Below are 13,839 nucleotides of genomic sequence, written 5' to 3'. Positions count from 1 at the left end.
ATAAATAGGTATTGTAAAAATAAATTCAAAGGAAAAATAAGATTGAATAACTTCGAGACTTCAGAAATCGATGCTTGGAATCCTGCAATAATAGAATTTCAATATATTAGGAATAACCAATGGTTTTTCTTATATATATTACTCATACAAAATAACAAACTTAGAATGCTATGCTTACATTGGATATTCGGTGGATATTATTAAAAAGAATATATTTGACATATCTTATATTCATTTTATATCCTAGTATATATCAAATTAAACTTATGTCAAATATTTTTTTTTTAATATTCTTAAAAATTTACGACTTTAAAGTTTTGTTCGCTTGTAATCTTTTATTATTATTCTGTTTGTAATCTCTTAATCTTATACTACTCCATAAGTCGAACATTCTAGAAGTATATTCCTTGACAATGAATTTCCAACTCCGCCAGTTGAAAACTTCATATTATAAAAATATTTATAAACATCATCAAGTCACTCTATTAATCTCCTCAGATGTAAGTTCCATATTATAATCAAAATAAACAGAGTCAGCGATCGAACGGCTCGTCAGTTAGTTATACAGGCTAAATTGAATATAAACAAAACAAACATTACTATACAAATTGAAGTAGGGGCCATACTTCACTTGTGATATGTGTCGTTGGATTAAAGCAAGGCTGATAAAGCAATTGCAGGGCAATATTATCTAGCACCAACAACTTGGCAGAACCGGGCCTGAAAATTTTCGGTCCACAAGCAAAAAAAAACTTTTTTGGCCCTTCATAATTAAAAAAACAAAGAAAATGGTTACAGCTGCAGATTTAAGAATAGAACTCAGGACCTCCACTATGCATCCCGAGGTCCTTACCAATATAGCTATGTAAAATTTTTGTTGTAATTGGCCCCCTAAATATATAAATCTTGTTTGGCCCCAAAGCACATGCTTTATCTGCTTCTATTCAGGCTCGGCCCTGCAACTTGGTGTGGCCTGTATTATCTAGTACTACCAAATGCAACTTGTACCTAGCATACGTAAATATAAAATTACATCTAAATAGAATTAATACAATTGTTGATAAGCAAGAAAAAGGAACTCGGGTGTATATTAGTACCTTAGCTTGAGCTTAGGATTAAGCATTTTGCACTTAGTACAGTAGAGCATACAACGAACATCCAGTTCATAGGTTCCTCCGGGGTGAACGTTATTATGCAACATATCTACTTTTGTACCACACACTTTGCAACTAATATAGTACCAACCCATATCATTATCAATTGCAGCTATAGTGCACCTCACGTAACACCTCTCAACCTAAAAAAAATAAACACGATATGTATATATGTATAAACAATAAGATAACTAAACGTATGATTAGGTGCTCAAATTATTGAAAATACTGAAACCTTTCTCGTCTCCAAAATATCAGATATTGTTTTCTGTGGCGTTTTCACGAAGTAGTCTTCTTCCTCTGACATCATTGACACCATGGAAAGTGGTTTAGACTTCACAATTGCCAAAGATATATTTTCCTTTGGTAACCTAATCATATTATGAAAATCAATACTGATAAAAGATTTTCAAAACAAATACAACTCCACTATTTTCAAACAATGTTTCCAAACTTACAATTTTGCAAAAGCTTCAACTTCTTCAATAAACGGATTAAGGAACACGGCAGACACATTGTATGCATTGCATACGCTTCACTCATCTTTTAAGAACATGTTTTCCACGTATAAGAATATCATATTTATAAGGATCCTTAAAAATAAGAAACCTCATGAAAATAAAAAACTTTTACCTTTCCATACTTTGAGCTTCACAAACTTCATAACACAAATAAGAGTTCGATCAGAAAGAAGTTGAATTGCTTCGCTTAGATCTAGTGCAACCTTTCCCCATACAACCAATGGAATCCTAACATCTCTGAGGATCAAAATATAAAAGGTTATGGTGGTGAGCATGTTAAGCAGAAATTTTTTTATAGTAGATCGTTAAAAAATAAAAACGAAACTATATTAAATCGTTTTACTCACTCTTCATTTTTTAAGAGCAATGAAATCTTTTCCGTATCCTTCCCATTAAGAGATACAATTTCAACATGAGTTACCTCTACTATCTGACCCATAATATCTACAAAATAAGAAAAAAACGTAAGTATAATATTTGTGATCACGGTTCATGGTCACAACATCTATTTCGTTTAGACTCACCGATCAAGTATTCAGGGCTGAGAGTTCCGTCTAAGATTTCACGAAAATTAACATGGGTAAAACCAGTCAATCTGTATGGCAAATCGTCACAAAGTCGAATCCGAGTGGTGGCTTGGAACCAAATTTTGTAAGGATGCTTGGTTAATCGATAGGAGCCACATGCTTGAGAAAGCGAAAAATTGATGAATATCTTCGAATCACCTTCTTCGAGGAAAGATTCAAAGATCGGAACCACATCCTCATTAACAGTTGCATGAATCGTATCCCCCTGTCATGCGTATCATTAAAACCATATAAATACCAATATATTTCAATAAAGTATGCATAATAATAATGGATTTCCGAAACTGGATCATCATACCAAAACAACTTACATTTGAATTAATTAATACCATCTCAATACTGTCAATATCGCCTGCGGAGTATTGTCTCCACAGACGAATTATCTTGACCTTAATTTTCCACGTAGTTTTCGCAGGACTCAAGTCCATAACCTTGTCAAATAATTTAGCCATCTTAACGTCTAACGTACTCTAGGTTATTTTTTTGAGATGGAGACTAATAGAGGCGAGGGTTAATATATTTACTATCGTATTAAGATTAGGTAAGAATATACGTACCCTTTGTAAATAAGGCAAGAACCTAGTTATTGTAAATGTCAAAATATCCTAAATATATTACGACTCAAAATACACTTCCGGACCAAGCAATATAACCAACTTTCTATAAAACGTGGGTCTGTTAGATTTAACTAATAAACAAAATTGACATTTAACATAAATCAAAACATTACCAAAAACTCGTTACGTTATTAATTGATGTGACAAAACGAACACAATCTATATAGTCTTACACCATAGAGTTTTATATGTCGCTTTTCATTTTTGTATGAGACATATCTGCATGTGAAGTCCATTGCATGTACCTTAGGATACTTTGATTGTCAAGCTCTTAAGTGTATCTAACCTCGAGGTCTTCTCTTAGCTTGGTTTGTAATCTTAAGACATTCTATATAAAAAATTTATGTATATATTTTCTAACATGTTTGCATGGATCTGCATCCAAACTTTTAAAGAGCCGTGTTTTGAGGAGGATCTCAACCACACCACTTATGCATATGCGCTCGAAAAATATTTTCCGAAACCGCATTGATCTTTACCAACCAAAAATATATGTTAACATCAAAACCTTTAAAATATGCGTACAACGCTACTCTTGGGAGCTGAACTCACCGGCACTCAAAGCAAATTACACAAAAACGAACTATCCAAAGAAACTGAAGCATAATGTATTATGAATTTTGCATGAAGAAACAGAGTCCCACTTTCCTTACTGAACGTAGGCGTCTTCGTGTTGATATCCCGTGAAGCGGGGTTTTAACTTCTTTAACTTTGAAGTGAGAGTCCTGTGAAGAGAACTTATGTCTTCTGTAAATCGCGCCTTGCGATCCTCATCAGTTCCCATATTCCATCTTAGGCTCTGTCGGGCTTTCTCTTGAGATCCTCACCAGTTCCCATATTGCTCCTTCCTTTACCATCTCTTCCACGTTCCTTTCTGCAATATCTCAATCTCAATAACCATGTTATAAGGTTACTTGATTCAGCAGTTCTTTTTTTTTTAAAAAATTCGATGCACACCAAAACGCTGACCGTGTTGTTAATGCTTTGGCAAAGAGCTAATTCACTATGCCTCTTACGTAGTCATCGAACACCAACACATCACGTACACTTGGAGAATTGGAGAACCAACATAAGCACTTAAGAAAATAACACCCGGTTAACGTGAATGTTATGTCTGAGAAGGGCCAAAAAAATTAAGGAAAGTTTTGTTTGCATTTAAAGCTTGCGTTTTTTTAACATAGGTTCTCCAAGTGACACGTGTGCTATTTTGTAAATAGAAACCTCTCATGAAGCCACGTCAGATTAGACTTTTGAGGAAATTTTTTTAAGTGCTTCTCCTTTAATATATAGGGGATGTCAAGTTATAATCTAATGATCAATGGCAACTTTTGTAATTAATCTAGTTAACAAAATGTTTTTAAATATAGGGTGTGAAAGAGAGCTTGTGGTGCTGCCACTTAAGAGATAAAAATTTTAATAATAACACATGAGCTAAAGGTGAGATAATAAAAAGGGGATTAACTTTGTCTCAAAAATCACCTGATCAAAGTAGACTTTTTTTGATATTTTTCATATATTTGTTCTCAGTCCAGTTGAAATTTAGACTCAACAGACTCTAACTCAACCATCAGAACATAATTAGGAAACCCTCGTATCGTTTGATAAGTTGTCTGGCCGCTATATTTGGATTTCAAGTCAGTTCATCCTCCTAAAGTTTAAACCGGCTTCTCGGAACCATTTTACATAAAAAACTAAATCTAAAGCCCATAGCTTTCCAACTTTTTTAAATGGGCCAAATTTACAAAAAGAGGCCCAACTAAAGTAAGATCTTCAAACACAATAATATGTTTTCATCTCCATCGTCGTCTTGTTTGAGTCTCAGGAGAAAATCAGGCAATGGCCGACTAATAATCTATACTATCTCTCTCTTGCTCTGTCGAGTTTGGACAGCTCTACAAGATTGCATCTTGGACATCTTATTCGAACCAGGGACCGTCCTTCCTTGCCTCTCTGATCCTGGTAACCCCTAATTATAATGTCTCCTTATTTAGATCTTAAGTTGTGATTCACTGACCCAAATTTGGTTGTTTGCAAGTTCGAAGTTCGAAGATCTTCTCTGTTTCTAAAATTGGCACTAGTTGCGCTCCACCTCGTCTTCATCGGCTTCCTTCTGGTTTGCGATGCTCAATTCGTCGAGAAAACTAGGCTACATCCATGGTAGTTAGTTCCTCATCTCCTTTGGCTTACTCAATCACCTCTAAAGATCTCAACCTTTTCTTTTTGTACTCTGTTAACAGGCACGCACATGTCCTCTTACTTCTTCTTGTTCTCTGTCACTCTTCTCCAGTATTTCGTCACTTGTGGCTCTTCGCCTGGGTAATCTCCACTCTATATGTATATATATAGGCCTTCATTTGTTTCAGCACTGTCCCTAAAAGCTTCTTCCTTTCTCGTCTTCTAGGTATGTTATTGATGCAATGAGGGATGTTGACGAAACCAATGCAATAATGTACAGAAACGCACCTACCACATCATTTGTAAGACTTGTTATTATCCTTGTCCTTGTTGATCTCGTCCACTAAGAATTTTAGGGAATTGAGTTCTACTTCAGCTTCTGTCTGTGTGTCACACTCTTGTTGTTGTCTTTATACCTTTTCATTATGTCATTATTTAAGCGACATGCTTCCAGAAAAAACTGGGAGCGTAGTTATTACTGTCGAAGGAGAATCAGCCTCAGGTGCCAGAAGATGGTTTTGGACTTGTAACATCCTTAAGGTACTTAAACCTACGCTTACTATTTGTAGGAAGGAGTGTTACTGATACTGAATTGTTGCTATTATTTATATAACCTGCAGAAATTTGACATGCGGCTATTGTCATGTGGAGCAGGTCAATCTCCCTATGTTTCATTTGGCCAACTTGTTTTTAGTTTTTTCCTTCCTAAATGTTTTGCTTGCAGCCTCCGCGAGCCAAACACTGTCATGACTGTGATCGATGTGTTCTTCAGTTTGATCATCACTGTGTTTGGTTGGGAACTTGCGTAGGCCAGAAAAACCATTCTAAATTCTGCTAAAACCCCTGCCAAAGCCTGAGAGTTGCACTGTGTTACAATTGTCCAATCATGTTAGAGAAACCAAAGCTGGACTGTAATTTAAGTTTTGTTTTGTTTTCATGATCTCAGGTGGTACATCTGTGAGGAGAGTGCTCTATGCATCTGGACACTCATCATGTACATTGACTACCTGACTAACGTAGCCAAGCCTTGGTATTAATACCCCTTTTTTTCATCTCCTTCTCGTGTTTTGGCTTAGTTCTAAGCAAATCCTAATGAGTTTAAACATGAATTAATGTGAACAGGTGGAAGAATGCAGTTATCATACTACTCCTTGTCCTATTGGTGATCTCCTTGATATTCGTGCTGCTTCTTTTGCTTTTTCACAGGTGTGTGTGTATTAACTTCTTCCTGATACTTACCGCAATCTCATACGTTTTCTTCTAATTGCTTACGTTGGCTTCCTGCAGCTACCTTATTCTGACGAATCAAAGCACTTATGAACTTGTGAGACGAAAACGTATTCCATACATGAGGTATCTCAACTCATCTTCTATAGTAATTAACACCAAGTTACTTTAGAGAAAACTAAGTTTCTTTGTATAACTGTTAAAATGTGTCTGTTGATCGGTTGTTTACATTGGATATGTGATAATAGAGCTTGTTATTGTTTTTGTTAGGAATATGCCGGAACGAGTGCATCCTTTTAGCAGAGGAATCTATACAACGTCTGTTGCGGTAACGATACTTTAGACTCGTTGCCCACTGCCTACGAACTTGAGGATAGATCAAGATCCTACACTTGCTTAGATATGCTGAAATGTCGTTGTTGCTAAGTTTTTTTTTTTTTTTTTTAGGGTTTGATCAGTGAAGGTAACATGTTTTGTCTTAAAATATGAGTGAAGTTGTATACATATATACACATGGACTCCAGTGAATAAAATAAAAATTAATCATATATGCAAAGAGACTATGTTCAAAAGAGAGACTCTAGCTTGGATCATACGCCTGTACAAGCTTTCAAGCGTCTCCTCCAGATCTTCAACTACAATATCGACTTTATCTAAGCTTGTGTTCAATGACTTGATTCTTTCCTTCTTTATCTCTTTCGCCGTGCAGAATCTTTGTAGTTCTTCATCCATCAACTGGTACTCGTTTCTGTGTCCTGTCTGAACTTGAGCACCTGTATTAGTAACGTTCTTGATCACCAATTTGGTAACTAAAGCCCACTTAGAAGGTCTTGGCTTTGGTACTGATGTGGATAACGACAACAAGACTGTCCTAAAAGAAAGACATGTCTGGGAACAAACTTGTCGGAGCAGTGTGATCAAATGATGAGTTGGCCCTGAGTAGGAGTGGTCGGCATGTTTCAGCAACAAGAGTAGCTTAGCTAGATCCTTGTGAACCGCTTTCCTGGAGCGGATAAAGGATATAACGTGGCGGCGGATGGTGGAATCTCCACCGTGTCTCCTCCGTCTGAAAGCAGAACGGAGGTCACGGAGACAGTCCTTGATGCGGCAAGTGATGTCTCTTAGCTTGGAACACAAGTCAAGGTGTACAAGGGAGAGATCAAGAAGATGAGTAAAGAAGGAGTGATGAGGGAGTAGTAATGAAGAAGGTGATTCGTTGAAGAGATGAGAGACGGAGTGGTAAAGCTGTGACAGAAGTGAGAGGCTGTTATTATTATTATCGGTAGGTAGCTTCTTGAGGAGGAGTTGGATATGACTGAGACCACTTGAGTGTAGCCGAGATGGTAAGCTAGAAGAGCGAACGTGGTAGGAGGCAGCCATTGAAGATGAAAATAGAGAGAAGCTTTAGCTAGAAAGAAGCTGAAGTTGAATATATATAGAGCTAGGGACAGATAGGTCAAATGAAATATTATTTAGACTTGTGAATGTAAAAGACACGTGAAGGGGACAAAGTTGATTTGTTCAATCAAAGCCTACTTAATGTTCTTTCTTTTTACGTCTCAGTTAATTATAAACTAGGTAATAATTCGCGGCTTACGCGGAATGTGATTATTATTTTCATTATTTTCAATAAAAAGACAATAAATCTGTTTAATTTGGATATTGGTTCGGTTTTACGTTTTTTGGTTCTTTCTGTTAAAATGTTTGATTTTTTGGTTTTTTCGGTAAAAAAACAAAAATTACTATTATTTGTTTATTTTTATGTTATGAATTTTAGATAGTCAACCAAAGGTTTCATATTATAGTTTCTAAATAGATAATAATTCAAAAAAAAGAAAAAAAAATTATTAAGACAAATCATTTTACTACAATTTGGTCGTTAGTGAAAGAAGCTTTAAGAAAAAAATATTTCAACTTAAAAAAAAATTAGATACTTCAGTTGTGGTGAATACTTAGTTACAAAGTGCTCACATCAAGGTGCACTTGTATGTGTATGTAAAAATATATAAAAATACTTGTATTGTTAATTAATATTAAATGACATTTTTGTTCAAAACAATACATAAAAGATAAAATTAAAATTAATTAAAAATAAAAAAGGCCTTGACATTAATGAATTTCTTTTATATAAAAAAAATAAAATTGTATCCGTAAATAGGGGTGGGCACATATCAAATATCCGGGTATTTGGAGGCATTTGTGTCGATTCGATCTTTAGCCACCTGGATATTCGGTGACTCGGATATCCGAATTTTTTTTAGAATTTTAAAGAATATCTGATTTGATCCGTAAATAAAATAAAATTTTAAAAATAATTGAAAAAATTAATAATAACATTTCATTACAAAATAAAACATTTTAAGAAAAAATTCTAGTTCCTAATATAACAAAATTTAATTCATAAAAATATTGTAAAACTTATATAAACTATAATATATATATATATAAATATATATATAGTTCTTTACATATATGTATATATATATGCATATAACAGATCGAATTAGATATTCATTCCTAAAAATATTGGTATTTGTGATTTGCTTCTTTTTTGGATATAGTATTTTAGTATTTGATTTGCTTCGTAGAGTTATAAATTATCTAGATTTTTTGTTTCAAATCAAAACGGATAACGAATAGAATCAAAATTTATGAATATTTTGCCCAACTTTATCCATAAACAATAAAAATAATATATATATATATATATTTGATCAAAAAAAAAAAAATATATATATATATATATATATATATATATATAGTTTGGCTTTTGATTCGTTATCTGTTTTGATTCGAACCGAAAAATCCAGAGTTTTATTGGAACCATGCATGTGAATTTTATATTAAAAAGAAGCGCAAAGTACTTAGTGTGAATACATTTATGAATATAGTGTGAACGCATTAGCATACTTATTATTAAATCATTGTTAGGTTGTCACGTGTCCATTATAGTGTGAATGCATTTATTACAATACTTCTCATTTAATATATAAGGGATTTAGTTCCACATATCTACCTAATTTCATGTTTAAGTAGGTTCATAGCTAATATTATCTCTCTTTTATGTAAAAAAGATAGTTGAGGTGCCAACTTAGATCTTTTATTAAAAGAATCAAAATTAATATTGTGTCATGCCTCCTTCATTTTTGGGTGTTGATAAATTATTACACCAAAAAAAATTGATATCTTAAACTTCTATATAATTTTTTTCTTACAAAATTTAGCGCTTAAACCGGGTGCTTTTTGAGTTTTATCTCAGAGCCGACCCTTTTGATAAACACCATCGTGTGCATGAATATATAGATTGTATGTTAAAAAAAATTGGTAAACCATTCTCCGGAAAAAGAATGTGAAAAGCTTCGGTGGCCACGCGCGTGGAAATGTGGCGTGGTGCGGATTCGAACTCTGATCCCTTGGAGATCCATGGAACACCTTGACCAACTGGCCACAGACGCGTGGTTTATGGATTGTATGTTACTTAATTAGTGAGCATATATTTTCTCATATTTGTGTGATCAGAGGAATTCAACATAATCTAAACACCAAAATAATTAAACTGATAATGCTTTAGAAAAGCTGGTGGTTGGATAATACTATATACGGGCCCGTGTGCACGAGTGTCTTGTTAAAACTTCCAGAGGAAACGTTACTAGCTGGTTGTAATAATAATCAATCAATTACAATCGCACCGCCTTCCTTTCCTTACCTAGTTTGAATTCATGAACGTGACTTGTTACTATCAAAGTACAGCCTGCAACTGATTCTCTCATCTCTTTAATTAGATATTTATTTAAATATCTATGAAAAACTATTACGCTTTTCATCTTGGCCCCTTTCATCTTTATCAAAAAGGCTTCTCATGTAATATCTTCCCGTGCCTTTGGATATGTAACTTTTTTCTTTTCAGGTTTGCATAATAGATATTTCATTTTGAGATATTTCATTTGAGATATTTCCTTTGAGATATTTCATTTTGAGATATTTCTATCGTATGCATGTATCATGTATGAACACACCCAACTTAATTCAGTTGTTGGTTCTACGTACAAAATAATCTACACACGATTATCCAATCAATCTTTCTTTTTCTTTACATATTTAACCTATAGTAATAAACTAATAACCAATCCAACAAACACGTAAGATGTATGCAAGAAGTTTTTATTGTTGTTAAACATATAGAAGAAGTTGGTTTAAAGGAACTATGTTGTGATGAACATGGAAAGATTTGGCCCATCAGCCATGTGAAGCTACGTTACTCTTGGATGGGCCCTCCGTTACATAATAATAGCAACTACTGTTGTGATGCTGCATTACACTTGTTTCTTTCATTCGTATTCTTATTTTGTTTTTTGTTTTTTGTAACTTTCTTATTTTGTTTTGTTTGTTTCTTTTGTCATGTTGTGTAATGATGGTGCCACCCAATTGCCATAATTGGTGAGCCATTGCCCCCATCACCTCACCTCTATTTGCCGCCTCTCCAAGTCTCCATAACTCTCTCTTCTCTGTCTTTTCCTTTCTTCTCTTATTTCAACAAAGCATCTACAAGATATTAGTTATCAAAATAGTATATTATAGGGAGAATTATAAAAGCAGGTGGTTTTTGTCTTTTTGTGAGAAAGAATGAAAAAAGAGCGATAAGAATTGCGATAAAAATTGAGTGAAGATCTAAAGCTACCGGCTCTGTAAATCTGTTTTGCAGCTACGGTTCTTAAGATTGAAGTCTGTTTCCCTTGGAAGGGCTCCTGTTTTCTTCTGCTCCAAAAGGTGTTGGTGAAACTTTTAGGAGAGAAGCTCTGGTTTGAAATTAATCGACTCAGTGGTTTTTCAATCAAGAGCTGATGTGTTTAAGATCTTCAACTGAAGGTTTGGTCTGGTGTTTGGGAGTATATCTGATGTCATCAGCGATGGATAAGGCCTTAATGGCCATGTCTTTGGAGGATGATGATGATGTGCCCTTTGTCATGCCCAATTTACCAGAATATTGCTCGAGTGAAAGAAACAGAAGAAGCTTAATTGGACGCTTCCTCAACCCTGATTGTCAGAAAATGTCGGAGTTCATCTTTCAGATGCCGAGGAAATGGCAAAAGCAAGGTCGGGTTCAAGGAATCGCTTTATCTCAAGAAAGATTTCAGTTTATTTTCGATAATGAACATGACCTCGTCGAAGTGTTGGAAAAAGGGGTGCACACTTTTAATGAATGGGCAATTGTTGTGGAAAGATGGTCGGAGAGGCCTCCCCCTGACTCTTTACAGTACTTGCCTATCTGGGTTCAAATTAAAAATATTCCAATCAACTACCAGACGGAGTTAGCGATTGGAGCTTTGGGTGATATTGTGGGCAAGGTTACTGAGGTTGCTTTTGACCCTTCGAAGGCGCGAAGCAACGTCTATGAAAGAGTTAAGGTTCGTTTCGATGTTTCTAGACCTCTAAGGAAAGAAAAAGTTATTGATCTGCCTGAAGGTGAAAAAACAAAAGTTTTTTTTCAACTATGAGAGAGTTCAGAAACGTTGCTATACTTGTCAAAGGTTAACCCATGATCAGTCAGTGTGTCCTATCGATATTCAGAGGAGACAAACCGAAGCGATGACAAGAAGAGATGGTGGGAGTTTTGTTAAGAAAAAGGCTAATCCAGTGCTTTTGGAATCTGATCCGTTGTTTGGTGTTCTAGAAGAGAATCAAGTTGGGATAAATCCAAACAATGGGAGACAAAGAATTGCGGCAGAGGTTCTGGATGGTATGAGGCAATACCTGCTTATGGCTCAAGGAGAAGATCGACTTATTAGAGAGGAAAGAGTTAAGTCATCTGTCAGAGAAGTGGAAAAAGATCCGGTCTTAATGAAATCTGCTTTAAGCTTGGAGCCTGTGCCAATGGTGACAAAAGAATTGGAGAAAGGGAAAGGGGTCGTTTTTGGTTATGAGCCGAAAGGTGGTTCTAATAGTTTATATGGCCTTCAAGCTCAAGGTGAAAAACTTATGGCATCTGCTATTAAAGCTAATCCCTTAATTGGTTGGAGGCCAGAGTTTTCGCATAGAGAAGTGAATCCGTTTGATATTCCTCAATCTTCTAATTCCTCATCTTCCATTAGTGGTTCTACGGGTGCTAGGTTGAAATCTTTCGATCTTAATGTGTCCGGAACTTCTGTAAAAAAGATGAGTGTTAGGAAAAGGCCGGGAAAAAACAAGAGGGATGCAAATGCTAATGCTGGAAAGGAGGACAACATTCAAATATCTTTAATGGAAGGGGCGTTGATAGGAAGTGTTGAGAAAAGGAAAGCAGTTGATCAGATGGGTGGAGTTCCCAAAGCTGTAAAGCAAATAACTCGTGAGGCGGTCCCGAAGGAGGGACTGTCCAAAGCTTTATGAGCTTACTAGCTTGGAATTGTCGAGGACTGGGATCTTCTCAGGACTTGACAATTCCTAGGCTCATGGAGATACGTAAAAAATATTTCCCTGAGCTTCTGTTCTTGATGGAAACGATGCATGGAAGAGATTCTCTTGTAGATATTCAGGTGTGGCTTGGCTATGATAATGTACATACGGTAAATCCTGTCGGAAGAAGTGGAGGCTTGGCTGTTTTTGGAGGAAGTCAACGGAAGTGGATGTTAAATATTCAGATAAAAATCTAATTGATCTAGAGTTAAGACTGGGAGGAGCCAAATGTTTTGTGTCTTGTATATATGGCGATCCCAAGGAAGAAAGAAGGAAAATAGTTTGGGAGCGAGTTACCAGAATTGGAATCAACAGAAAATCTCCTTGGTGCCTGATGGGAGATTTCAATGCGATCTGTCACAATGGTGAGAAGCTTGGAGTCCCGATGAGATGTGCTTCTGTCTTTGAACCTTTTAATGACATGTTAAGAGATTGTAAGGTGAAGGAATTACCTAGCAAGGGGGATCCGTTTACATGGGCAGGAAAAAGAGCTACAAAATGGATCCAATGTAAATTGGATAGGAGCTTTGTAAACAAGGAGTGGAGTAAGGTTTTCTCAGAAGCAGATCAAGTATTTTTGGAAAAAAGAGGGTCTGATCATAGGCCAGTTTTAGTTTGTCTGCAGAAGAAAGAGAAGATGTTCAAAGCTTCTTTCACGTTTGATAAAAGGTGGCTAGAGTTGCCAAATGTGAGAAACACAGTGAAACTGGCTTGGAATAAAGCTCATGGGGGTTTTCCAGCTTCAGTATCACAGAGAATAAGAAACTGCAGACATGATCTAAGTGGCTGGAGAAGAAGTTTCCAAACTAACTCAAAGGAGAAAATATTAATCTTGCAAGAAGAGTTAGAGGTGGAAGAGTCTGCAAGAAACCCGAATGGTGGAAAGATTAGAGCTCTCAAAATAGAATTGATGAAAGCAAACAGGGAGGAGGAAGCTTACTGGAGTCAAAAAAGTTACAACAAGTGGCTTAAGAAAGGAGATAGAAATACTAGGTTCTTTCATGACTCGGTGAAGGCTTCTAGAAATAGAAAACAGATTGATTTGCTTGTTGATGTAAATGGAAGGGAGAGGCGAGAGGAAAAGGAGAAGGGTAGGGTGGCAATGGATGATTGATTTGCTTGTTGA

General features: G+C 35.6%; 3 protein-coding genes and 1 pseudogene across 6 annotated transcripts; 2 read left to right on the top strand and 2 right to left on the bottom strand.

Annotated features, from left to right (window-relative positions):
- Positions 1-944: 944 nt before the first annotated feature.
- Positions 945-2,714, bottom strand: LOC125579870. The gene is made up of 8 exons (XM_048743763.1): positions 2,592-2,714; positions 2,200-2,467; positions 2,023-2,119; positions 1,788-1,912; positions 1,613-1,634; positions 1,390-1,525; positions 1,098-1,297; positions 945-1,008 (listed from the first exon to the last, which is right to left on the bottom strand). Exons 1-8 carry the CDS (start codon positions 2,712-2,714, stop codon positions 945-947), a joined length of 1,035 nt encoding a protein of 344 aa, XP_048599720.1.
- A 1,962-nt stretch (positions 2,715-4,676) lies between these two features.
- Positions 4,677-6,829, top strand: LOC106349045 (protein S-acyltransferase 10). 4 transcript variants are annotated; one of them, XM_048745933.1, is made up of 10 exons: positions 4,678-4,838; positions 4,915-5,195; positions 5,281-5,356; positions 5,495-5,594; positions 5,675-5,708; positions 6,001-6,084; positions 6,177-6,260; positions 6,342-6,407; positions 6,552-6,609; positions 6,729-6,829. In XM_048745933.1, exons 5-10 carry the CDS (start codon positions 5,698-5,700, stop codon positions 6,768-6,770), a joined length of 345 nt encoding a protein of 114 aa, XP_048601890.1. In that variant the 5' UTR covers positions 4,678-4,838; positions 4,915-5,195; positions 5,281-5,356; positions 5,495-5,594; positions 5,675-5,697; the 3' UTR covers positions 6,771-6,829. The 4 variants fall into 4 exon arrangements, with proteins under 4 accessions (XP_048601893.1, XP_048601892.1, XP_048601891.1 ...); XM_048745936.1 differs by lacking the exons at positions 5,495-5,594; positions 5,675-5,708 and having other exon boundaries at positions 4,677-4,838; positions 4,915-5,036; XM_048745935.1 differs by lacking the exons at positions 5,495-5,594; positions 5,675-5,708 and having other exon boundaries at positions 4,677-4,838.
- LOC106349042 lies at positions 6,740-7,828 on the bottom strand. Its single transcript, XM_013788924.3, has one exon. The coding sequence runs from the start codon at positions 7,659-7,661 to the stop codon at positions 6,825-6,827; it is 837 nt and encodes a 278-aa protein (XP_013644378.1). The 5' UTR covers positions 7,662-7,828; the 3' UTR covers positions 6,740-6,824.
- Positions 7,829-9,389: 1,561 nt separating this feature from the next.
- Positions 9,390-12,666, top strand: LOC106442615 (annotated as a pseudogene).
- The last annotated feature ends 1,173 nt before the right edge of the window (positions 12,667-13,839 follow it).

Source organism: Brassica napus, chromosome C1, assembly GCF_020379485.1.
Source record: "Brassica napus cultivar Da-Ae chromosome C1, Da-Ae, whole genome shotgun sequence".
In the NCBI taxonomy this organism is placed as follows: domain Eukaryota; kingdom Viridiplantae; phylum Streptophyta; class Magnoliopsida; order Brassicales; family Brassicaceae; genus Brassica; species Brassica napus.
This window is presented reverse-complemented; position numbering and strand designations above follow the sequence as displayed.